Here is a 27,172-nt window from a genome sequence, read left to right as displayed (position 1 = left end):
AACGGGTTGAAAACAAGGGAGGAGTTTGGTAGAAAACTTGCAAGGGCCAACAAAAGGTGACTGAAGAAAAGGAGGATTGTGCCTATGCGCTGCAACAGCTCGAATAAGGGAAATAGTTGTAAGAAACACACATCTGATGGCAATTTTTTTTGGAGCCTGCATATCAAGAAGATTGAAAGACATTTTGCTAATATTACAAACCTTTATATTGCGGTAGTGTTTTAAATTCTGCTAATAGTCTTTTTTTAGCCATACAGTAATTGCAGCTCTCAATGGGAACTCTACTCAGGAATAATGATCCTATCAAGACAAGGGAATATAGATTGTAGTAAAGGTTATGATGGCTTCTGTGAAATGCTTAACATTGATCATTTTAGCTATCTGATTTTTTCCAAGAGGAAAAAAACCAAAACCCAACTTTGAGTTAAGCAGGCGATTCAGTGTGAAAATTCTTGTGGCTAGTTTTAGAAGACGGAACCTGAAGTGAATTTGCTAAACTGTTTTTTTTTTTCTTGCTTTCTTTTTTGATGAATGCTTTTAAAAAGAAATGGATTTTTGTCCCACACATTTTAAATGCTCAGTTGTTTTTTTTAATGCAAGTCAAAATTGTTAGAGAATTCAAAAGTAAAAATCCATTATGTTGAAAAGGCCGTGTTGTGAAACACATCATAAACACCCCGTTAGAGCAGTGCCTGCTAATTAAGGGAGAGAGCTCCTGGGAAACAGTAAGCCTGTGACAGAGCTCAGCCCCCTTTGATCCTCTGAGTTTGTAAAAACGTTGCCCACCTAAACTTGTCTGCAGCTTGTTACATGTTTTATCCATCTGCTGCAAGACCAAAAATAAGTGATTTATAATTCAGTTGAACTCCAGTTGTTCAGCATATCATTGACTGTGGGGTTTTCAGTAAGAGGGAGAGAACGAGAGGAAGAGCCAAACAAAGGCTAAACAGTCTCAGGCACCCTGGAAATTGCATTGCTTTTGCCTGTAGGGATGATGTAGGCACTGGTTTGGAGGTTGTACAAGCGTGTTGCAGGTTTTAATGCAATGCAGTTCAGATTTTTTGGGTGAAATATACTTCAGTGTCTATCCGTTGTCTGTAAATGGAAATAAAACCATTTGTTGGGGTTCTCTGCCTTTAATCCAGACAAATTTCCTGGTCTTGGGTAGAATCGTGGGTGTGTATATGTGTGTGTACACATCATGTTTGCCCTCAGCCTACTTATAGGAAGGTGATCAGGGCAACTACTTGAGATATGAAAGATGTGTCTTCAAGTCTTACCTGCCTCTTCAGGTGACTGGGTGACCATATTCAAGCTCTGCAGCTGACTGTAGATCACTACTTTAATTCCCTGACAAAAGTCAAATCTTGCTTTGAAAAGTTCCTTCTGTCTTTATGGTTGTGATACTAACCTCCCTAATGCGGAGTCTCTTGTGCAGTGCTGCAATGTTTGCCCGAGCCACGGTGCCATCAGCCACAGCATCTGGGAGAAGTGGGATCCTGTGTTGGGTCATTTGGGTGTTAGCTCTGAAATCTAATAACAAGAGGAGCTAATTAATCCCTGCGCAAATATTGCAAGTCTATGTTCTGTTGACTTTTGGAACAGATCAGTGCTTCATTTTAGCACCCATATGTTTTATCTGCATTGGTTAGCTATCACTCCTGGATGCCTGCATCCATCCAAGGGCTACTGTTGTCATGCTGAGGTGGAGGCAGAGCGTTAGGAAGTTCTCCTTTCATCAGAAATCAGATTCAATTGCCCTTGCCTGTAAGTAAATGACAGGTTAAAAACATATCCACCATCTAGTACTTGCCACCCAAATTTATCTCCTTCCATGCCTGAGAGAATCTCACTGTTACAAGTAAGCTGTCCTCCCAGTGGCTTCTCTGGTGCTGGGACTTACCAGTAACAAATCTGCGTTATGCTGAAATTGTGTTCTGTGGAGTTTGTCATCAATTTAGGTCTATGAGAAAATAAGTTGCACAAAGCAGAGAGGCTTCACCAAGGGCAGGGTTGGAAAGAGGAGAGTCAATGAAGGGAACAGCTCACCTGGGAGGTTATACCATGACATTATCTGTTCTTTGCCAAAGATTTAATCTGTGGCAGGGAACCTTACCAGGGTCCCAGTGGCTGAGCCAGAGGCCAACGGGTGACGGGTGGATACTGGAACAGCATGTGCCCTGAGCCTGGAAAGTTTGTAGCAGCCATCAGCTTTTAAAATGGCTTTAGTAACCTACATTCACTTGCTGCCCTTGTTAGGACTGTAATTCTTAGTACCTACTGAAGCTGATGGTAAACTTGTTCAAAGTGTCTGCAGTGTAATTCAACATCACTGAACAGTTATTTGGCACAGGTGTTTCAAAAGGTAAAGGCCTCTTAAGTCACTAATCTCATCTGTGGAAAAAAAAAAAAAGCTGCTCACCAAGCAAGATGGGCTCTCCTTGGTCAATGCTCCATTTAAAAATCAAAACACTGGGATTCCCACTACATTTCTCTGAAGACTGTTTCACAGGGTAATCCACATTGCTGCTGAGCTTATTTTCTTGCTGCTTATACTGTATTGACCCTTTCGTAATCTGATTGTCCCTACACCCCTAAATTCAGCAAGACACCGGAAATAATTTTTGAAGCTTCTTTTTAGTTGTCTTTTAGCCTAAAATCTGCAACTGTTTAATCCTTTCTTCCTAAACCCATCATCTTATTTGTAGGTTTCTCCTTCTCAGAGTTCCTAAAAGAATATCTGTCTTGTGATAATGTGGGAAGATGTATATTGGGTAAAAAGGCACCTTAACTTTCTGCAAGTTATGCTTTTGTTAACTTGCTTCTGTTCCCAGTGATTTCATTCCTATAATATTCCACCTCCTGTGTTGGGGTGGTTTTGTGTTTTTTTGGTGTGTGGTTGGTTGTGGGTTTTTTTGGTGTGTTGTTGGGTTTTTTTTCCTCATTTCTCTGAAGGGAAAAATGACTCTGGGTTGTGTTACTCTGTGGGCAGAGAGGGTTTCTTCAGAGCCTTTCTGGAGCAAAGCATTTGAGACAGTTGTCTGCCATGGGCTGATCCTGCACACTTTAGGCCTGTCACTTTAATAAATCAAAACATAATTCTCCCCAGATTCTCCACCCTTCAGTTTTTCCATCTGGACATGCTAAGGCTAAGGATGTGGTTGAAGTCGGGGCCAGGAGATTATCTGAGATTTTTGACTGCAGATTGTTTTGTACTTTTTTTTACCGGGTCTGTGGACAGCTGTAACCAGAATGTGTGCACTTCAGAAAAGGTACTTCTGTTCCAGTGTTCCAGGTTTAAATTTTTATGTAAGGTTTAGCAATTGAATTAAGGCTTTCCAGATCTCTGCAGGAAAATCTGTTATTTTTCCGTAACTTCTGGATTTCTAGTGGTATTCTCAGTGAGTAGAAGTGCTTTTTCCATTTCTCCTTTCAGTTCTAGACCTCTTACGTAGATGATGTGTCAACAGGTGTTGTCGGAAATAAATTTACAGTAATCTCTTACGGTGCTTATTCTGCAGCTCCCTGAACTGTAAGTGACATGCTGGCAAAACTGAACAACTGATCACCAGATACTGGCATAGTGTCAAACATGGCTTCTGAGGCTGCTCAGAATTTCCTTCAGCCACTGTCGTCTTGGATGTCTCAAATATATGAAGCTATCCAACAAGCAGGAGACTCTATATCGGCTTCACTGCTGAATTTGAGTGGAGCAAGTCGTAAGACAGAAGAAGAGAGGAACCGGGACTTGGAGAATAATGGAGGGGTTTATGAGGATTATTCTGAGGAATCGGATGATGAACAACACCTGGACCTCTGGGATGAGGAATACTTATATCCTAGAGAAGATGGTCATGTTGGTGGTCCTGATCTTGCTTCACAAGACCTCCCATGTGGCTCTGACGATGGCCCGCAGAGGCAAAAACGGGTTAAAAATACTAGCAGTGTACCAGAGCAGTGCGTTGAAAGCGTCGTGTCTTTGACAGCCAATGGATCCTACTGGATGCGTGAAGATCTCCAGCTGCCTGATCGCCTTCCTACCATCACTGAAGAAGAAGGTGAGCTCTCTGTGAGGATGGGACATCACAAGCACAACCTCAGCTTGGGTGGCTCCTTAACAAGTAATAATGGCAAGGCAGGTTTTGCAGGTAAGCAGCTAGCATGCACCCTGACAGTATTACCCAGACCTCTCTTTTCTGGTCTTGATTTGATTTAGTTGCTAATCTGCTCATTATGTTCTGTGTTGTCTCTGTTTCCCACAGCTAAAATAGAACTTCCCAAATCCCAAAGAAAAAAATCTAACCTTTCCTCGTTTGTTTCCAATTCTTCTCCTGTTCGTGAGACTAATCTCATTGAAACAAGTGGAAAACTCCAGGGTGAGATGCTGTGTATTAGAAGGCAGTCAGGCCCTGTTGCTGTAGCAAAAAGTATTTTGCTCCCTCCATGTTTTGTTTCTGGTAGCAGGACCCTTCAAAGGGAGTGTTTAGCCTTAAGCCTTCGCTTTGAGAACCATCTGCCTTTGCATCGTTGCTATTAAAGATATATATAATCTCAAACCTTGTTTCTTTGTGCCAGGAATCTCAAGATGTTACTGTGCCATGTGTTGTGAAATGCTGTACTAAAAAGCCAGCCATATCTCATGATTTTATGGATGAAAGGCTCCCAAATCACTTTCCACCCCTCCCACCACCCCCACAGGCTTTTCAAATAAGACTGAAGAAGATAACAGGCAGGAGATTTTGTGAAGAACTGGATTTGATATTTTCATTTTTAAATTGGCCTAACTATGACTTCTGATCATTAAGTGACATGAACAGCTTTTCAGGTGATTGTATTTGGGACTGAATTTCAGCCATGTGACTCGTACTCACTCAATGCTGCCGCAGACGTGGCTGGACGTTACCTGGGTCACAGAGGACTGACAGATATGTACATCCCAACCAGAAGCAGGAAAGCTGCGGTCCTGCTGGCACCATCCTTGGGTCTTGCTGGGTTAAAGCCACCCTTTACCAACATCCTAGGAAGAAGGATAAGAGAGGAAAGGGGGGAGTGGGGAGTGGGTTTACAATATGGAGCTGATGATGTACTTGAGACTCACTGAGGGTCCTCAGTATTTGTCTTCCAATGTCTAAATTCTCTTTTTTTTTTTTTTTGAAGCAGGCAGTAAATGCTTTTGAAAATGTTTGTTTTATAATGACCAAGAGCTTTGCATCACTCTTGGCTTCTAAGGAAGTCTTACATATTTAGCCTTTTCTGTGCAGACTGTGGAAGATCAGCCCGTTTGTTTTCTATTTAATAGGAATATCAGACCGACAGGGTATAAACCTTAACGGTGTTCTTTAATGAATGTAAAATTAGCTCTTTTCTTTATTACTATTCCTCACACTGTTATGGCCAGGGAGTAAATAATTAAAAAGAGCTTTTGGTCTAGCTGTTCTGTCTCCCAAACTGGGCCCGCTTGTTTCATATTCCAATGGACAGTTGCCAGTTCTCAGGTTCAGCACCCCAGAGCCTCTAACCTGTGTAGATCCCCTACCTTCTGGTACCCCTATATGTTGCCTGTGTGATATCCTGCCCACAGGGTTTGTTCATAGGCAAGTCAATGCTTTAGGGCTGGAATTACTCTGTGTGCTTGGATTGTGTCTGGTGTGAGCATAGACAGAACAGGGCACGTAGTGTCCTTCCAGGGAGTTCTGCAGCCACGGATCCTCCTGGACAAGTGCTATTCAGGGCACAACCTTGTCTCCTGCAGATGGGCTGCTAGAGCGATTCACGGCAAATCCTGGGGTTTCTCAGAATAGGCTGGGGAGCAGCCATGTGCCAAATGCATTGTTTCAGTGGTGGCCTCCACATCTTTGTCCTGTCTCTGGTCTGCATCCTTGCTTACAGTGGATGGGAGAAATGGTGGTGAGGTCTCAGGGAAATGGAGGCCAGGAATGGGCTGCTGTCGCTGTCAGAGCAGTTTCTCTGCATTGTCTGCAGAGACGTCTGAGAGAGAGGGTCCTTTAGGAACGTGCGATGGAGCAGATGGATTTTCCTAGATGAATTTTCTGTGAGTTTTCGTAGAGTGACAGACAGATGCCAGAGTAACCCATCACGGCAGCTAAGGGGGAGGGTCGCTCTGAACCTCTCTCCCAGCTGAGAGCCGGTGCTGATCAAGTTGCTGTTGGACTGTCTCTTAGTATTTAGTGGCTTTCCTCCTCAGCAAACTGTCTGCAGCCATTGTGGATGGGAAGGCTGGCCTTACAGAGCTCCCCAGCACCTACATAGCTGCTGCCTAGAGCGCTCTGTTCCCACACGAAGCACTTTAGGGGGGCATTGCATAGCTTTTTGCACCAGAGGGAATGTCACTCCAAATGCTCTCAAATAGTCTTTCATCTTTTTATCTCCGCAATGCATGGCACAAAGGGCCACCCAATGGTCTCAAGACTTCATAGTCATAAAGCTGGCCATTTGAGGGTTGGAGGGCTGGGAGCTGATGCCTTTTTTCTCAGAACTAAGTTGTATAATGGGAGAGAAAGTGCTGAACTGTGATTTGAAAATGTCTTCCACAAGGTCTTTGATGTGGAAGAACTCGTTTTGCTCTAAGTGACCCTTCGCTTCCAAAACACACACATACTCTTTGTATTTTATTTTTTCAACTCTTTATTTCCTCTTTTTCCTTTAGATTCATTCTCTAACATCAAGAGTGTGAACTCTTCTGATGGTAACCTAGACATGCAGAGAGACTGTAATACTCTGGCAACTTAAAATTTCAGTCATGGATTAAAATGATCAAGAGAAGATGTTTGAGGTATCCTTATTTCTGTTAGCTTTGTTACCTAACCCTAAGTGACAATGTAAGCGAGCATATGGACTTGCTGACATTCAGCAAAGGCATTCAGTAGCATCAATATTAGCTTTGAACATTTTTCCTTCCATTTGGCATTTTTTCCCCATTTCTGCAAAATACATGTTTCCTGTTTATCCTTATATTCTTTTCAGAACATTGCATCTTGACTTTATTTCATTTAATGTACCATATTTCTCTTCACAATGGAATATTTTAAAGCTAAATTGGCACAAAACAGTAGCAATGCTGAATGCTTTTTTGTTGCCATGGAAATATTTCTGGGCACTTACTGAAGACCTGGTTGCCAATAGTAATGTAACAGAGAAAATAGATACGCTTCATTTAGCAGCCACTGGTGATTAAAGAGCCTCAGAAACTCATTACAAGGTCATTCCAATATATAGTTCATTGGGTTTAGGGGGGAAAAAAACCCACTCCTAGATGAAAATGATTTTGTTTTAAAAAAGATGTAAAACAAAATCCCATATTTGTTCCCCTTCCTTAAACTTACAGCATGCTTCTGAGATGGAATAAAATAACATTGCAGTTAAAACCCATCATTACCCCTTCTCACTTCTCCTTTTTATCAAATATGCTTTTGATCACATTTTTGCCTCCTAGTAAATGTTTCCTAGCTCCCAGAGTAGCTTTTCTCAGGCCCCAAAGCAGCACACACATTAGTGAAAACCATTCTTAGGCTTAGGGATCTAATAAAGTGTTTGAGTAATGAAATTCTTGAATTTTTAAGTCAAATGTCTGTTAGACACTGTGAGGCATGCTAATCGGCAGGGTGCATGTTTGGCTGCTGCTGAGTCCTGGTCTGTACTTAAATGATGCTAGTAATGTTGTGCCAAGTTTTCAAGCAAATGCAGGGAAAAGTTTTTCACTTTGGATGCTTTTGATTTACACTTTAAAAAGAAGGAGGTATTTTAGCAGGAAATACTGCAATGCTAGGTTTTGGTTTAAGAGGTTAGTGATGAGAAGGCAGACCCTTCCGTGCATGCAGATCCCAGCCACCATTTGCAAGTCATGTAGTTGTAAATTTTGCAAATACATACGAACTTGCTCTCGCATCTTCCTTGAGACCCTCCTTCACTGAGTCTAACCTCAATGGTTCTGACAAAGAAACAGTGTCCCATCACAGAATGGGGAGAGAGGAGCCTTTGCATCCCCTTGCAGCTAAGATGCTGCTGCTCAGCTGACTGGGGGTGGCTGGCAAGAGCGTGGCTGCCAAATCCGTCATTGCACATTTGGCTTAAGAACTGAGAAAAAGCAGTGGAGCAATAAGCCACTTATAGCAGTAGTGTGCTGCAAGCAGCGGGGCAGAGCTGGCCAGTCTGTCTGCTTCCCAGGCTGAATCTATAGAGGGGAAAAAAAGTAATAATGAAAAAGGTGAAAAGCAGCAATAATTGTGCCATGAATGCAATGGCTTTAGCCCACTTCTTCCTCAGGGCCCATGTGCTTTACAAACAAAAAGTCAAAGTGGCCATTAAGTTAGCAGTTTCAGCAGACACCGCTCTGAAAAGGCATGGGGCCAGACACACCAGCAGAGCTGAACTATTTTTGCACAGTGAGCTCTGTGATTGAAGAGTCTCCCGAGCTGTCTGACACTGTTCATAACACCAGTGTAATATATAGGTGAGCACTACACTTAAGCTACATGTAGTCCTTGGAGATTTTTTTCCCATCAATTAGACAATCTCAATGCTAGCTAAAGATTGCATTTCAGTTGGACTAAAATACATTTTTTTTGACCTTGGAATGCTAGGAAGTTTGAGGTCCTAATAGGAATCTTGTCTAGAGGGCTAGATAGTTATCCTCAATACATGTGTAAGGGGAGGAACGCCTCTGAGGCTCTGGGAGTTTTTAAAACTGGAAAGCGCTATTGCATTTACTTACCTTGGCCTCCAGCTCAACAGTGGTCATTGATTTTTGCCAGTAATTGCTGTAGCAGAGGAAATTATTCTTTCTGCTCTATAGGAGCACTCCTGACCTCTGTTTAAGACCCTTCATACGGCCAGGAATTCCTAGCAAGAAGTGAGTTTTCATTAGGTCCTATAAACCTATATAGCAGACTATATCCATAACAAGAAGATGCTGCTTGTGTGATAAATAAAACTTCTGCTTGAACCAGAGACTAAAATAGATAGATGGCCAGTCTCCATGTAAGGATCCTAAGTATTCGTGGATTTTATCACCTGTCTGGCTATGGAGCCAGCTAGTGTTCTAGCCATAACATAGCCCTATAAAAATTAGTGCCTGTACTGAAAGCAGGACGTTTAATGAGGCTACACTGAATCAATAGCACCGCTAGGACTGAGTAAAGAAAAGCAAAGACAGACAGTGGACAAAAGCACTTCACAGAAAATGTACCTGGCTGCTCGAGTGGGAGAAAGCTCTAACGTGACTGAGGATATGCATCTGGTCTCTGAAGAATGCAGTATGAGCCCACAGCTTTCTGAAATGAAGCGCAGATGTGAGTTTGCATTGAATGCTTTGTCTCTGGGAATTAGAGAACCACTCAGAAAATGTTTGTGCACAGACTTCTGTCCTTGTGAAAGTGGTACCATGTTCCTTTTTATATTTAAAGTACTCCTTTGCAGTTCTGTCTCTCTAAAGTTTCAGATTACAAGGGATCTTCATCTATGATGCCAAAAGTAAGTGCTGATCAGAGTACACAACAGTCCCAAAAGGAGGATAGATTGTGGTATGTCGGCTTTACAGCTGGGGGAAGGAAGCCAAGGAGTGGTTCTGAATTTTCAAAGGTGCTACCATTGTGGACTCTGTCTTGGGCCTGTCAACATTGCTGTTCATTTTCAGTTGGTGATTTTAGACACAGTGTCTTTCTAAGCCCACAGCAGATCAGTAATTTGGGATGTCACCCAGTTCCATGTCTGGTGGGCAGAGCTTCCTTGTGTTTAGCTCCCTGTGGGGCATGAGGAAGGATGTTCTGTTCAGGAGCACTTGTCATCTGCTCTAGCCATCTAGAAGGTTGTATAAGCTGTATGAAGAAGGATGTATTTGAGACGAAGAAATGCTGTTCAGTGCAGTTACAGAACAAACAGTGTGTGTGAGTGTGCGTGTTGTGCATGTATTTTCTGATCCACTTTAGCTTAGTGGCATCCTCTTCCCACTCCCCATATGGCAGTTGCGACTCTATCTTCCTCTGGGAAGGTTGTTTAGGACTCAAGAGGCTTCATTTACCAATAAACAGCATCTTGGCAGCATCTGGGAAGTGCTGCCTTTCTCCTAGAAACTCTGCCTCCTCACCTTCCATCTCCTACTACAGGCAAGGCAGGTGTGAATGATCTCATTGTGTTGTGGTGGAGGTTACGTGCAGGCGTACTAGCAGCACTCTGTGCAGAGCTGGAACATAGTATTTCTGTGTGCTGATACAAACGGTAGTACTTTTTTTTCTTTTTTCTTCTATTTTTTTTTTTCCCCTCCCTATTGCTGCTAGCTTGGCTGGCTTTGTAGAAGGCTACTTATGCAAACCCATGATGGCAGGCAAATGCAGAAGGGAATGACCATAAGGACTTAGGGAAGTGTGGATAATCCACCTGTTTCCTCCTAGCCTCTTTCATGGTTTAACAGCACAAAAACCAGTAATGTAAGCTTATAGGAGGTGGGATTGCTCTGCCAAAAGGTGAACTGGTGTTGGTCCTCACCTCTTGCTAGATAGGTGTGTGGATATGACTTACTTGCGCTTAGTTCTTTTTTGGCTGTTGTAATGACCTTTTGGCAGCAGCCATCATTTGGAGTGGCTGAAACAGTTATAGTAACCAAGGGAAAAGACTGGAATGAAAGAAAAGAGGGAAATTACAGTCATGGAGGAAAAAATGTGCACTTTTATAGACAGTGAATGATATTGTTGGGCTGTGTGGGTCTTCCAGGTAATGAGGAAGGTGTGGCTGGGCTGTACCTCTGCACATGCTGTTTGCATAATTCTCATGCGGTTTCCTCAGATTGAGTTAGGGAGGCTTCATCAGTATCTATTTGTAGACCAACACGAATGACTTAGTTTGAATCTTAAACCAATCCATAGCAAAATCTGTAGAAAATTTCTCTAGTGACTGTGAAAATAGCTGATGCTCTCATGGCTTCATCACCCTACCAAAAAGTTCCCTGATGTTCAGGCAGGTGATTAGAGAGCTCCGTATCCGTGTGAGGCGAAGCATTCCAGGAGGGACTCATTGCACTGGCTGTGAGGGCTTACCCGCACAAGCTGGACACTTGGAAGCATTTCCCTCCTCAGGCTGAGAGATCCAAGCCCATATGGTCTATACATAGCAGCGTAATCTGTGTGGGTGTATTTTCCAGCAAATAGTGTGAGAGTTGTGGTGCTGAAGAGAAAGCCCTGAATTCGGATTAATGAGAGCACTGAGGTTTGCTGAAGCTCTGTGTCACAGGGTCAATTTTGGGGTCTAGACTTACTGTCATAAATAATGTAGCTATAAAACCTTTGGGCCTGAGGGTGCAGTTTTGCAGTTGTCAGTAGCCGATGTAAAACTGCAGCTGGGATGTATCATCCTTCCCCGACCACGTAGTTGTGCAACTTTCCATACCTGGCCTCATGAGCATGCCACTGTGGGTTACCTGGGCCAGCCTGTTGCTTCAGCTGAGAGTTACCGGCTGCTTCCCTGTTCCTTTTGAATCAGGTAAGTAGGTCACATGATGGCTAAAACTGAATCAAGGGGAAGAGAACTGGGACAGGATTGTCCCTTTTGGGTGACAGCTTTGGTCCTGAACACATATGAGTCTTGTTGTACCACATCCTCACCCACTGCTGTTGCTGGAGTCTGTGATTTTTCCCAGGAGTGCCATGGAAACGGTGGTGTTACAGCGGAGGTAAGGGGGGGGGGGCTGTGGTGAATCAGCCCTCTGGTAGCAAACAGAAAGTTTCAATTAGAAAAATCAGTGGGAAAATAAATATCTGCCTTGTTGCAATGCAGTTGTTATGCGTAGCCACCTCAAACACACATCTTTCCGAGGGAGTTGATTTCCACCCTGTTAATCAGCAAACAAAGACTTGTGGGTGTGAAGTGAATGGTTACAGCCTTGGGTGCTGTGAATGGTACGTAATTGGTGTGCGTATGCTGGGTCTTGCAGGTTGTGAGCGTGGTGTGGTGAAACCAGTTTCAAGAGAAACAAGAGTCAGTGTTCTGGCTTTCCTGAGCATTTCCTTGGCCAGTTTGATTTCTGCTGGGTGCCATTTTCGTGCCAATTCAGATGAATTTCCTTAAATGTAGTGGAGAGAGTTTACAACGTGACCTCCTTGCATTGGAAGGAGAAGTGCATATCCAAGCCAAGCAAACAAGTAGGAGAGGTGACTGATGGGGAACCTGGAGAAAACCAACCCATTGTGGTACAAAAGCTACCAGGAAAACTGTCACAAAAATAACGCTTATAAAGTGAAAGTTATTTTTTTTGTTAGAAGGACAGGACGGTGTTTTCTAACTTGTCGACTGTTGGGATCCAGCAGTTTATTTAGTTTCCGAGTCCATGAGCATTTACAGCCCGACAGCCCAGAGCGTACACAGCTACACCTGCGCCCTGCAGTGTCCCCAGCGTAGGTGCAGCATCTGCTGACAGAAGCTGCTTTTCTGCCTCTGCAGCTGCGTGTTTTCTTCAAACAACCTAACTGGGGCTGGCAGAGGGGTGTAGGCTGACTCATGGATGTAACTGCATCCACACCAGGGGCTTTCCTGGCTTAGCAGTGTCTCCTACAGTGTGTAATCTCTCTTTTTTTTTTTTTTTTTTTTCTTCTTCTTCTCTGCAAATCCTGGGCCTGTGCTAATAAAACCCAGTAGCATAAATGAAGCCTGACTCATGCTTACTCCACACGTAAAATGTAAAGTAGGTGATTGGGAAAATCAGGGATGATTGTGCTTCTGCTTCTTGGCTGCCATTTCCTTTAGCTGTGGAAGAACCTTAGGCAGCAACGTGAGAGTCAGTCTGAAGCTGAATCTCATGTTCCTATTTTTAAAATCCAAATTTGGGAGTAGGAAAAAAGCAACAGGAAAATATGTTGATTTTCATGCTGTTTTCTGTGGGCAGTTCTCTATTTCTTTGCACAGCAGTGTGCAGGATTGGAGTTTATTGCTCTGACTGCTGTATTGTGCAGCTATAGAGGTGCTTGATGGTCAGAGCCAAATAATGTTTTGTTTCTGATTACTCTGGTTGTGGGTTTTTTTGTTTGCTTTTTTTTTTTTCTTTTTGTTGGAAATGTCGCCTGGTATGAAAGCTGCCGAGTTGTGATTCTTTCTGCCTGCATTACAAACAGCCAAATGTGTTCACCTCCGAGAGCTTCTGTGTGGGTTTGGTCATGGGGTGAGGACAGATGTAGAGGTAGAGATCGATGTGTTGTGAAAGCAGGACACTGTCACTTGACACTCAGAAAAGACGTGGGGACCTTACCTTTAACTGGGCACCCAATGGCTCCTGGGTCAGTATACCTACCAGAAGGGGACAAAACGACATAGGTCTGGGTGTGAGGAGAAAGCCCAGCTGAAGGCTGCCTTCTGTTCGTTAACAAATGAGCAGTCAGTGTTAGTCAGTGGTGCACTGTCACCGTGCACAACCTCTTCATCCATAATGGCATGTGTAGAAGCATGGATTTACTGTATCACAGCACATTCTCCATCAGTTTTAAATTCATTTGAGGTCTAGGTGGATGTTGTGGATTATGTTTCTGTTTTATAACAGAAGACTCTTTTGTGATCAGGTTGTATCCCCAGATCGTTTTGCACATAAATGAAGCTATGAGATGCTCTCCTCCTTAGTCAAGCCCATAAATCAGGTAGTTGTGTTACTCTGTACTTCTTTTTGAACTCCCAGGTCAAATGGTTGACAGCAAGAGCAAGACGAAGACAGTGCAAATCAGAGCTGTAGTTGCACAGGAATTGGTAGTAGCGACTCCTCGTGTGTTGCTGCATGTTCCCTTTACAAAATGTTCCTTCTCTTTTCCAAGAAGGTTTAACAAATCCCTTGTTTGCAGCAACCTTTCCTTTCTGTGTGCAATTCAGGGTTTTGCTGAGTTAGGAGCTGTTGCAGATCACTCTTTCTCTATGTCATCGTGATCATGAAAATTTTAATGCCAGGCCTGTGTGACTGCTTCTGTAATAGCAAGGAACGTGGCACAGAGCGCTCCTGGGGTCCTGCGAGTGTATGCATTATGCATAGATGCACTGATATTGTCTTTGGTTGTATGATCAAATAAATTTTTTTTTATGTAGTACTTCTGCTTCCTTCAGGGCTTGGGGATGCTCCCACTGAAACTCTCACTGACTTCTGTAAAGCAGAATCAAAATCTTTAAGAAGAAAGTGGACAGACAAGGGCAGCATTAAATATATAGGAAAGCAGACATTTTACATTCTCAAACTTTTCATTGTTTGGCCAGAATGATTGTTGTTTGTTGTTGGGTTTTTTAACATGCAGGCAGACAGGATGCATACAGTACATCTATATTTTACACCTACACTACCTATTTTATTCTGTTGTTGCTTTTTTTTTTCTTGGATAGGCTTTGAGCAAGTGATAAGTTATTCTTATACTCAGTAACACTGCAGAGAATTCTTGAATTATTTATTTCATGCATTTTAGCTTAGTGTATTTGGATGCCTGTAAGCTAACTTTGTAACTGATTGGGTGTTTGAAATTTCTGAATAAATAGTGGTAGTTTGAAATACCTTGCCAGAAAAAGAGGTTACCCTCCTTCCTCCCCCACTGTCTCCTCTGGGGAAAAAAATTTAAAAAAATTAAAAAAAAAAAATCCTGCATCATGCCTCTTTATGAGTGGTGGGAAGCTGATTTGTAAAACAGATGCTGCATAGAAGTAATTGAGTTGAAGCTGCTAGAAATATGTATATGCTATGCAACATCTGCAGATCTCAAGATGTATTCATTATCATTCCAGAATTTAGATTGTAATTATGGGTCCTTTATTTAAGTTTCCATGGTGATACAGAAAATGTTTCCCCCTTGTCCTTTCCTAATCAGGACACTTGTATATTTGAATGGTGAACATTTTTCTCTCCCCTGAGTAAAGTTAGTTTTATTAATACAGAGATATTAAGTTGACACGGAGCTGTCTGCTGCTCAGGCAGAGAAGCAGCAGCAGACATATCAAGCGTTTGCTACAGATTCCCCAGTGCCACTGTTTAATTAGTCTGTATGCTTCCAAATGCTAGTAAGAAATAGCATCCAGTGTCATAATAAGTGATGCAGTCATGCTTTGGGGATTGGTAGAGTTTGAAGTCAAAGTCACGTGGCCAATAATATATCAAACTGGGCCAAAGTCCTCCCCTCCACCCCTTCACCGTTTCCCTTCTGCCTTAGAAAAAGGGCTCTGCTCTGTTTTGCAGGGAGTTGCATGCAGGTCACCCAGGGAGTGCCCTTACACTCCCTGGTGTAAGTGGTCCAGGAGTGCTGCATCCACATATCCTTTACAAAATGTCTCGTGACACCCAGAATTGTACACTGCATTAATGCACATTTATTTAAGTATACAGCTTTGTGCCCATGGGTTAATGTTACAGTGGTTTAGAAGATGTGGCTTTATTACTGAAGATGATATTTTACTCAGGATTTTTGGCAAGCTGTTCGAGTGAAAAGTGGACTACTGTTTAAACCAGAGTAATTTTTATTTATCCTAAAAATCCAAAAGATTTACACGTATAAATAGAACTTATCCACATTTGCCGAACATTTAAATTAAATTTGTACAGGTTGCAGGAGCTGCAGGCTCATGCAGCAGTTGACTGAAAAGGAATGTTTAGTTTTACGTATTTTGATTATTTGAATAGAACAAGGCACATTTAGGCCATAGGATTGTTACAGCTTGAAATAGTTTTTATTTTAAAAAATTTCAAAGAAACTTGGGTTTAATGGCTTACATAAAAATATTTTTAGTGAGACATGGCCAGTGACAATTTACAAGCTAATATCTACAACTATTTTCATTTTTATCAGAATAGGAACACCTAACTTTTTCCTCCCAATTGAGAGCAGTTTTCTAGAAGGAACAGCAGGCTTTTTGTCAAACTGTGGCAAATCAGACCAGAGGGTCAACTCTAGCGGCATGTCAGTGTGGAAGAAGCCAGCTTCTGCTGGGCTGCTGGTGGGAGCAGTTTGCTTTGGCCCTGCTAGCTTCCTTGCTCTGCCCTCTCTGCCTGAGGATTTGAGTGCTGTCTTCTGTGCAGCAGCAGGTAAATTTATGGAGCAGTGACAGCAGTTGTCGTTACGTTTATACTGCAGATTTTTAATAGACCTAACACAGTGTATAAAAGCAGGATCCAGTTTCCCTACTTGCAGCTGTGTGGTTGGCATGAGATTTGAGGTGGAAAAAGGTGCTTTCCCTCCCAAACCAGGCAGTGTCACTGAGCAAGCTGCCCTCCACCCGTTTGCCTGCGATACCCATTTGTTCAGCTGCTCGGGTTTGCCGTGGTGATTATCAAAGTGAGTCTTGGCAACCATATCGTATACTTCATGCTCAAGAACAAGCAGCAGACCGACCACACTTGACAGCCGGCTTGTTCACACGTGTGTACACAAACGTGCACGTACGCACTGCCTGCCTGTCCTGCCCACTGCTCCCTTCTCTGTGCACGCAGGTGGGTCAAAACATCCTGCTGTTGTGCTTCGTTGGTGCTGATGGCAGGGAGATCAGCAAAATGCCTCTGCGTTTTCATCCTGACAAAGCAAGGCCAAGTATATATAGTATGTATTGAACCCTCCTTTCCCCATCTGGCGGATATTTTCACACTAATGAGGGTGCAGTCATCTCATATTCGAAGCATGTGTTGGTAGCAGGAGGGGAAGGGCACTCACAGGAACGTGCTCAAATGCCTATCTTCACTTTTAAAGGTTACAATTTGCATTGGTCTCCCGAGTTTCTCTGCTACTGGCAGATGGAGTCAGCAGTGCCTGTTAGCCACGTGCCACATTTATGTGTTCATGGTATTACCCAGAGCAGGTTACATCTGAGTTGCTTTTTCTGCACAAAAGAAGTTCCCTCTCCACCTTAGCAGGAGCTGCAGGGGAATGGAAGCATGAAAAACTTTTCAGTCCCTTTGCTTACTACTTTGGTTTTGCACATGCTAATGATTTTACAAGTGGTTCTCTATGTGTTTTGTGTCTTCCTTTGTGTTCTGCTCTGTTAAATATCTTCATTTTCTTTAAAAAAAGGGTAATGTGCAGAGCTGGGCGAAGTCTAGTGGTATGTAAGTGTTGCTGATAGAATATGACATTCACAAGCTTCCCAGAGGTTTGAAGAAGCAGATAATTCTTGAGTTTGTTCCCCAGTCCTCCCTAGACTCTTGGTCCCCTTTTTCTCGCCAGAAGGTCCATCAGATTGCTAGAAGCATGCTGTGTCATGTGGCTTCTTGGCCAAGGGCAGCAGGCTGTCTAAAGCCCAAGTTGTGTTTTTCTCCTAGTAAACAGTTTCTGGGAGGATGAAGGACAGACAGTCTCTTCAGGCAGCGACAGTGAGGTGATTAAGCAGTTTGAGATCTCTGTTGTGGTCACAAAGTTTTCAATCGGAAGTATCTGAAAAAGCAACACCAGCATGTGTGGAACATAGACCCAGATACAGCCCTTTGCTCTCCAGCCATGAGGGGGACAGTACAGAGGTACCCGGATGACACGATACTGTTTGCGTGGAGTAAGATGAAAGAAGTTGGAGTCTAAGATCTGTAGCTTCAACAGGGAAAGGTTCTTTTGTTGTGGAGAGCAAGTCCTGAATCTTGCTTTCTGTCTTACTAAACTTGGTTTCTGTATTGGTTACCTGCAGCTCATTAACTATATATGGCTCTTGAATTCTGGCTCATAATCCACAGGGATTTTCGTGGGTTTAATTGCCAGTTTTGCCAGAGTAAAGACTGCAGGACTTTTTTCTAATTATTTTTGATCTGTGCCATGTAAGTAATTTCTTTAGCAAGCCTTTTAGCAGAAGTTGAATGTCTTCTTTTGTAACAGCTTTGCAAACACAAGGTGAACAGCAAATGAATTATGCTATATCGTTTGCCAGCACATACGCCAAATGTCAGGCAATGACAGAAACTAAACATTTATGGCACAGAAGGGAAGAATTCTGTGATCTTCTGTGGACTAATGTAATGACTCTTTTATACAAACAGAGATGCAATGCATTTGAAAATGTAGCTACTTAGAAAATTGGCCCGAACACATTCTAAAATCTGAAAAAGTTCATTAGAGCCATGAAAGTGCCCCTTATTTTTAGTTCCATAGAATGTTTTAATTTTGAAATACAATTGCTTGATTTTAACGTGCCCTCTGATTAGAGTGATCATTTCAAGATATGGCTCTCCATTGAACTCTTCTGGCACAACACGGTGCAGAGTTGCTCTTACTTTTCAGAGGTATTGCTTAAATAGCTGTTCAGAAACTAGATGAAACCACATGTCAAAACCTGCTTTCTCTAAGACGTTTGGTTCTCAGCCCTGTTCCTCACTAAGCTCAAGATTAGACCTTTCGTTATGAGTAAATGCCTATAAACTAATTTTTGGGTATGTCAGGCCTCCTTCAAACCCAGAGGGGGGTTCTGAGGCATGTAGAGCTGCTTTTACTGGGTGTACGGCAATAGTTGCACACACACATGGCTCCTGATAAAAGGTGTTTATTTGGGAGAAGAGCTGAGCAGTTGGGGTAAATCCTACATAACCCCACACCCTGCTGGTCAGAGAACTCCATGTGCATGAGAGTCCATTTTGGCCCCTAGGTGCTGCAGTGATCACGGAAAGGTTTGGGGGTGTAAAGCCATCACTGTGCCCCGAGGGTGTATCAAACCCTGTTTCAGCTGGGTGGGAGGGATGAAGGATCTTTGGAAGTGCTGAGCCCAGATCGGGATCATGGCACTCTCAGACCTTCTTTAGTCTCTGCCCGAGACTTCTCTTCTCCTTGTGTTCTCTTAGCGGACCTTTTACTCATACGGCTGGTAGTTTTCTTACAGAATCAGAAGTCTGTAGCAAACTTAGCCACACAGAGAAACTGAGCATCCCAGAGAGCCCTGAATAGCTTCTCTCCCACTCAGCCTTGACATACGGCAAAGTCTTCTCACATCATTTTCTTACGTGAGATTTTCCTTGACCCTCTGTTTCTGTTGTCACTGCTATGACAATCTGCACTTTGGACTCATTTAGCTTTAACTTTTCACCTGTTAAAAATCTTCATAGTAACCTGAATAGGGCTTGGAAAGAGGAGCCACACCGCAGGAAGGAAGTGTTTGGAGGATGCTCTGGGGAGCTGCATGGCTTGAATGCCAGCTCTGCCCACAGCCTCTCTGCAAATCACCCTGTTAATAAAGAGCCTATTTTAGTTCTGGAAACATGGAGTCTTCTCAGGCTATTACCCAGCATGTGGTAAATTAAACAATCTTGGCCTGATTGCATAATGTCACTTGAAATTTAAGATCCTCTTTCTTTTTAACCCCTAAAATTTACAAACCATTTTTGTTTAGATTTATTGCAATTAGATAATGATTCTGCTCCTTTGAGGATCTTCTAGGAAGTTTTGTAGCAGTTTTTGATGGCTAATCTCAAAATAACTGGTGGCAGGAGCAGTGCTTAGTGTCCCTGCATCTGGTTTGGTTCAGTACGAGGGAGCACGTGGTGCCAGGCTACTGCAGGGTGATTTGAAACTGGGACTATAGCAAGGGCCAGGCAAGAGGATTACTGCTGTATGAGGAGAAATATGCCTCAGTCCCACTAACTTGTATTTCTGCTGCTGTTACTGTATTTCAGGAAGAGGAGTTTGAAAATCACTGCTAGTAGCTAGGAGGATTTCAAGTCCAAAAGGTACCTAGATCCATACCAAAATCCTTTCCTTCTCCGGACCATGTTTAAAGAGGTTCTTAACTTTCAGCATGTGTTAGTGTACAGTCTAGAAGAAGGGATCAAATTTCTTTCATTTTGGAAAAATCACCAAAAGACATGCTTTTTCTTGTAAAAGCCTGGTGACCCGTTGCAGTCCACAGAGCATCCATTGCCATGGTCACCACAGGTAACAGGTACACATTAAACTCTTCATCTCAGTGTTTCTTGCTGGTCAGTGAATGATGTGATGTTAATTTAGCAAGATCTACTAGGCCTCATCTTTGAACTCTGACAGTGTGTTTTAGGAAGTGATGAGGCTTCTCAGGTCATCTCTTTGGCACATTGTAATACTTCGTAGAACTGATTGTGTATCATTGAAAAAGAAGATAGATACTTAACCAAGGTCGTTTACCTGCCAGTGTAAGGGGAGTCTTCACAGTCCTTTCCAGCCTGATTTTCAGTGTTGGATGTGCTATGTGTTGAGCTTTCCCTGTATCCTTGGAGAGATGATTCCGTAGCCGAGTGCCTGTTAGAGTTCTGTTTGGAGGTGATGCTCATCCTTCTGTCTGACAAAACTCACGGTTTCTTCATAGTCAGTTCTCCAACTTTGAATATAGATTATCCAGATCTATTGGTGATTTCTGTTCCTCAGTATTTCCCTTGCCTCCTTCCTGGCTTGTGGATACATGTGACACAACAGTGAAAGGTTGGGGGACAGAACTGAAAAAAAAACCCAAAAACCAAAACCAAAACCCTCACGCTCTTTTAGTGTACAATACTATCTGCCCTTAATTTTAGAACTGCTATTTCTCTGCAGGGATTCCTGGCTAATTAAAGTTCAGATAGTTGGATAATGCTGTCTCAGTGTGTATCCCTGATGCTGTGCTGTTTATTCATGTCAGGTATTCATAAGACAGTTGACATTTTCTTCCTTAAAGATCTCTCAGGTAAATTACAGGCGTTTTACTGTTCTGACCTTTCCCTTTACATGAACAACTTCTGTTTTCACCATTTTTTTGGTGACTATAATGTTACAATAGATGTAGTTGGAGAGGTGTAGTTGTTCTAGTCTGTATAGCTGGGCTATTACCTGTAATGATCTTCTAATACTGGTATTTATAAATGATTATCTCTTACCAAACTACTTTAAAGAAAAAGCCAGACTGTTTCACTGAATGGTTTTAGTGAATCACCTTTTCCTTTCCCTTCCTTTCCCTGAATACTACACTTGCTCTCCTAACACATTCATTTTGTGCCTGAGTCTTAGGGAGATGGCTTGCTCTATTAATACATTTCTGGAGTTCTCCTGTTATGAATAGCCTTTTATGGCTTTAATGTAGTTTTTGAAAATTCCTCTATTATTGATCTAGATATTATCCCAGCAGGAGTCAAAACCACAAGACAATTGTGTGAGGATAATTTCTTACTACAGTAGCATTTTATTCTGAAAGCCTGCTGTGTGGTGTGTGCTTTGATGGATGACCCACTGTTTAAAATGTGTATTAGACATTGGCTTGCTAATTAAATGCCTTAAGGAGCGACTGTATCCATCCTGTTCTCACTAAATTTGTGGAATTTCTGTTATTTTATTTCTTATGTTCTTATGTTTATTTCTTTCTGGTTTTTGACTTTGTAGAGAAGACTGGGAGTAATGGTAAAAAATCAAATTACTTTCTACCCTTACTCAAGAGTTTTCAGCTCAGGGCGAAGGTGAGACAATGAGGGCTCTTCGTTTCAGGACCTAGGTCTGCCAGATGGGAGGATGAGGAGGAGGAGAGGTGGGATTTGCATTTCCAGAAGTGAGTCAGAAGAGCTCTCACCTGGAATTTGAGAGATCTGAGTTTGGATTCCTCTTTCCTCCTGAAGGGCCATCTCCCATACCTCAGAATAGGACCATAATTACAGAGCTGTGAGGTGCTCTTAGACTTCTCTGTTGAAGTGCTGGTGCTTGAAGTATTTTACGGGGGGGAGGGGGGGTGTGAATGTGAGACCATTCATAGTTGAAGAAAGGGGGTAAAGTTATTCTCCTAATCTCTGAGCTGTTAAATTGAAAGAGCAGCCAAGGAGAGAGACAGGGACTTCTGCACCCCTCCAGGAACTGTTTCCTGAGTATAATCCCTGTTACCCTTGCTGGATTTTGGTTTCTTTTGTTGGTTGAGTGGCTGTGAATCAGAAACAGCATGTTTGCTGCTAAGATCAAACACAGAATTTCTTCTACTTGGAAAGATTTGAGCTTTTTGTTCTAGACAGAGGGATATATAGAGAACCATAGAATGGCTTGGGTTGGAAAGGACTTTTAAAAATCTAGTCCAAACCCTCCACTGTGATTAGGTTGCTCAAAGCCCCACCCAGCCTGACTTTGAACAGTTCCAATGATGGGGCATCTTCAGTTTCTCTGGACAACCTGTTCCAGTGTCTCATGACCCTCACAGTAAAGAATTTCTTCTTTATATCCAATCTAAATCTGCCCTCTTTAAAGATTGCCCCTTGTCCTATCACTGTAGGCCCTGGTAAAAAGTCTCTCTCCATCTTATATGCCCCCTTTTAAGCATTGAAAAGCGGCAATAAGATCTCGCCCACACATCTTCACCAGGCTGAACAACCCAAATTCTCTCAGTCTCTCTTCATAGAAAAGGGGTTTCAGCCCTCTGACAGTTTTTGTGGCCCTCCTTTGAACATGCTCTAACATGTCCATGTCTTTCTTGTGCTGGGGTCCCCCAGAGCTGGCTGCAGTACTCCAGGTGGGGTCTCGTCAGAGCAGAGTAGAAGGGCAGAATCACCTCCCTTGACCTGCTGGCCATGCTTCTTTTTACACGGCCCAGGATACGGTTGGCCTTCTGGGCTGTGAGCACATAATTACTGGCTCCTGTCCAATTTTTCATCCACCAGCATCCCCAAGTCCTTTTCTGCAGGGCTGCTCTCAAACAGTTTATCCCCCAGTTTGTACTGATAGATTAGGGATTGCCCTCACCTAGTGCAGGGCCTTGCACTTGCCCTTGTTGAACTTCATGAGGTACACGTTAGCCCGCTTCTCGAGCCTGTTAGAGTCCCTCTGGATGGCATCCCTTCCCTCAAGTGTGTCAACTCCACCACTCAGCTTGATGTCATCTGCAGGCTTGCTGAGGGTACACTCACTCCCAGTGTCTATGTCGTTAATAAGGATATTGAACAGTACCAGTCTCAGTACGGACCCCTGAGGGACACTGCTTGTTACTGATCTCCATTCGGACATTCAGCCATTGAGTGCAACCCTTTGTATGAGGCCTTGCAGCCAAGTCATCCATCAGATATAGTCCATCCATCAAATTCATATCACTCCAATTTAGAGACAAGAATGTTGTGTGGGGCCATGTCAGAGGCTTACAGAAGTCAAGTGAGATGACATCTGTTGCTCTTCCCTTATCCACCAATGCGGTTCCTGCCTCGCAGGCAGCCACCAGATTAGTCAGACAGGGTTTGCCCTTTGTGAAGCCATATTGACTGTGTCTAATCACCTTCCTGTCATCCATACGCCTTGGTGTATCCTCCAGAAAGATCTGTTCCATGATCTTACTGGGCACAGAGGTGAGTCTGACTGATTGGTAGTACCCAGGGTCCTCATTTTTGCCCTTTTAAAGAGTGGGTGTGAAGTTCCTCTTTTTCCAGTCACTGGGAGCTTTGCCTGGCTGCCGTGACTTTTCAGGTGTGATGGAGAATGGCTTAGCAACTACATCAGCCAGTTCCCTCAGGACCTTGGGATGCATCTCATCAGGCCCTACGGACTTGTGTGTGTTCGGGTCCCTTGGAGGGTCTCAAACCTGATCTTCTCCTGCAGTGTGTGGGACTTTGTTCCTCCAGTATCTGCCTTGAGATTCAGGGACTCAAGAGATGTGGGACGAGCAATTGCCACTGGAAACTGAATCAAAAAACATTGTTGGGTACCTCTGCCTTCTTCATGTCAATTGGTTCCTTCTCTCATGTATCAGGTGGGGAATGAAAACATTGGTTCATTTAAACCAAAGCAAACAAATTGTTTTCCATTAAACAGAGTAATTAACATTTTTTAAAGGTTTGAGTTGGAGAACAAAATTGAAAAAAATGATGGTTCTATAGTAATCACCTACTTGGGACCAAACAAGCAGGGGGCCTTGCTTGGGCAGTGTGTGTGGGCAGGATGACCTTCAGAGGTCCCTTCCAACCTCAGCCATTCTGTGAAACCTTTAAGTGCCAAATAGCTGTGTTTGCAAAGGAGGTAATTCTGTTTTCATTACTGTCATCAGCTGTCTGGAAGCACAACTTGTTTTCTTTCACTGTAACTGCTTCTTGCTTTTTTGAAAGAGATGGAAGCAGAATCTAGCACTCTGTGTTTCTAAAGCAAGGCCTGGCATCCAGGTGCATTAGGAGGAGAAAGGCCCCTCATTTTCTTCTGAAAGTTCTTGCAGAGCACATTCAAGGCTGAGTCATGATGTTATTTTCATCTGTGTCCCTGCACATGTAATTGTCTGTGTTGTTCCATCCAGGGAGCTCTCACTGATGCCTTCAAGTAAAGTGCCATGTGTTCAAAGTAGAGACCTCAGTGGTGCAGAGAAAGAATCTGTGGTCTGAGCCAGAGAAGATAATTTTATTCTCATTAATGAACCTTACTTTAGCCCATGAAGTAAGTGTGTAGGATCAGATGAATTAAAACTAATAAAAGCAGGCAGGAAATTAGGGAACACATCTCCCCTCGGTTGCCCTTGGGATAATTTAGCCCAGACATGGGATTTGGAGATTCCTAGTTGGCTTGTGGGTCTGGTTATGCACACCCAGGCTCTCAGGGATGGGTGATAGGGCTGTGGTGGTAACTCTGTTATCTCTGTGAAACTCCTTTCCTCACCAGCACCATCCTCTTGAGGATAACGCTAACTCCTGTCCTCCTCTTCCTCCTCCCCCTGCACAGAAGGAAATTGCTGATACCTGTTCATCAGACCTACGCTGTGCTTTTCTGTAATTTGTCTGACCTGTGCTTTCATGGAAGCAATTGCTTTGGGGTTGCAAAACAGCCCCAAGGCACTTGAATATCCCAAACACTCCGTTGGTAATTGTGTTTGGTACTTAACTTCTTCAAGTAAAGGCAGCCAGTTTCTCAGGTCAGAGTGGGGTAAGAAACAGCCGTGTCCGCTCTATCAAATGCTGATTTATACGGGACTTGTAAGTTCAGTGCTTCGGTACTCAGAGGTAGAAACTGTCTCTTGCATATATACTGGAGATGGGGGGTGGGGGGAAAAGAAAGAAGAGAAGAGAAAGGCACATTTGTGGAGACAGAGGATCAGGAAGTTATTCTAATCCCTCTGAAATTATTTTCTTGCTGAAAATTGTTAGATCTGGATGGACTAAGCCAACTGAGCTACCAAGACAACCTATCCTATCGTGAAGATGACCACGTATCTGTTGATTCAAGAACAACTGAGAGCGGGGGCACTAGGCTGGAGTCCAGCATTGGTGATGGTGTTAGCCAGCAAGGCGTGGAAGGACGTTTGGAAATGGAGGCAGCATTCACCAACCAGGGATTTGAAGTCAATGATGCTACTGACAGCTCATCGCCTTGGAGCCCTGAGGTATGGCGAATTGTCATCCATTACACACAGTGTAAGCTTTCGAAGGACGTTGGGGGCCAAAAAATGTTAGAGGAGAAATGAAGTGAAAAATTGATCAGCACAGCACAAGATAATGGTACTCCTGTGTGTGTGTGTGCGCGAACATACACCCCTCTCTATGTGTTTCCCCTTTTTCTGGTATTTTACCTCTTGCTACTAACATTCAGAGAAGCTGTTTTATTGGGTGATTTCTGACTGCAATCTCTGAACTGAAATTGGAGCCATTAGCTGCCTGAAAGCATTTAAGTGCCCTCTGTGGTGGCCCAGAGCTTTGTTGCTGGCTGTATGTGCAGGGCGTCTGGGGACATGGTGTGTGGTCACTGAGTCCAAACTGTGCCTCTTTTTCCATGTGGTTTCTATGGCTTAGACAATGGGAAGCATCTGGAAAGCTGGAGGCAGCTGGTGGGGGTGGCCCGTGACTTGGCCAAGTGACCATCAGTCTAGTCCGCACTGGTACCAGGCACCCTTCCAGGGAAGGAGACTGCCTGGGGTTGGAGCTCCTCTGCTTTCCCTTGGCTCTGCACCTTTATTTTGAAACCTCAAGAAAACTTTACAGATTTTAAGGTATTGTAAACACCTGATGACTTAGCATCCCCCTTTTCTCTCGTAATCTCTGTCCGTAATGTGTTGGTTTTCGTTACTATTTTACCACAAGATTAAATTTCTGAAAAAATATCAGCCTGCATCAGATGTATTGAAAGAACAGCACATCTTCTGCCTGAATTAAGAGACTGTTCTTCAGCTGTGGAAATTAATACCTCCATCACACTGAGCAACAAGGCTTTGAGGGAAAAGTTCTTTTCCTCAGAGCACGCTGCCTGCAGCCAGTTAAAGAGATGGAAAGCATCTCCTCAGGGCATCTGCTCCAGCCCTAAGGGGTGTTTTGAACAGCATTTTGGTTTGCTGCACAATCCAGCCCCACAAAATATTACACAAGACATGGGAACTCCACGCAGCGGCAGTCCTGCCCTCTCTTTGCTGTGTGCCTCTGACACAGGCTGCTTGTCTGCCCACGAGGCTCATTTCTCCTTTCCACATCTGCGGTACATTGCTGTGCTTCACATGTGCCACAATGTCTCCAGTGTCCTCGTGTATTTCTTTGGAATACATCTCTTGTTCTGCTCCTGATACGTACATTTTTAAAAATGCAAAGAATGGTTATAGCATTAGGGGGTAGATATGCCCAAGTCCCCGTTTATCTGCTACAAGCAGCTTCTCATCCAAAGGTATTATGTGGATTAATGAAAGACTTTTTATTGCAGGAACTAAATGTTCTGACATGCCAGAAATGTCCAAGCGCTATTATGCTTTACTCAGAGGACCTCTCTTTAGAGACAAAAATGGTAATTTTATGCCCCTGCAGTGGAACCACAAGTACCGTTTCAAGCCATGTCCATAATTAGCTGCTCTTTCAGGTTTCTCTGGCAGAAATGGACTTATTTTACCTAGTAAAGAGGATATTGGCTGTCCTGAATGACCGGGTTAGACATACAGAATCAATTGCTGTGGTTGGCTTGACCTCTCAACAACTGTGCTGGAAAGAGGGAAAGAAAGAAATTCAGAAGAAATACCCAAAACCTGCACTTTCCTTGGATTCTGGTTTAAGTGGCTGTATAACCAGTATATTCACAATAGACTCATAGCCCAAGCTGAGGGGAGTTCTGTCAACGACTTCAACAGAAAGAAAACTGAGCGTCCGTAAGCTTTGTGTGCTGAAAACCTGTTCAAGGGTGAGTCCCAGATAGCACAGTGCTCTCTGAAAGGGCCAGCCCATGACGTCTCGAAAGTTTGGTTGCCCACAGAAAGGTCATTGCCATGGAGTTTGGCATTTCTCTTTCCCTCTCTGCCTCTGGTTCATGCAGTTTTCTCTGCAGTGGATGTGGCCACAGCTATA

The 27,172-nt window shown here is 43.3% G+C and overlaps 1 protein-coding gene across 3 annotated transcripts in view; it reads left to right on the top strand.

Moving 5' to 3' along the window:
• SYT16 (synaptotagmin 16) overlaps positions 1 to 27,172 on the top strand; it is a 78,092-nt gene that overhangs the window by 26,585 nt on the left and 24,335 nt on the right. For 2 of the 3 annotated variants that reach the window (XM_027802579.2, XM_055717350.1), the window contains 2 exons: positions 3,522 to 4,148; positions 25,004 to 25,239. In XM_027802579.2, the coding sequence (XP_027658380.2) occupies positions 3,593 to 4,148; positions 25,004 to 25,239 (792 nt within the window). In that variant the 5' untranslated portion in view covers positions 3,522 to 3,592. Of the gene's footprint in view, positions 1 to 3,228; positions 3,273 to 3,521; positions 4,149 to 25,003; positions 25,240 to 27,172 lie in introns of those variants that run through there. The other variant, XM_055717351.1, reaches the window with a different exon arrangement.

The sequence above is a fragment of the Falco cherrug genome, chromosome 7 (assembly GCF_023634085.1).
Source record: "Falco cherrug isolate bFalChe1 chromosome 7, bFalChe1.pri, whole genome shotgun sequence".
Taxonomy (NCBI): domain Eukaryota; kingdom Metazoa; phylum Chordata; class Aves; order Falconiformes; family Falconidae; genus Falco; species Falco cherrug.
This window is presented reverse-complemented; position numbering and strand designations above follow the sequence as displayed.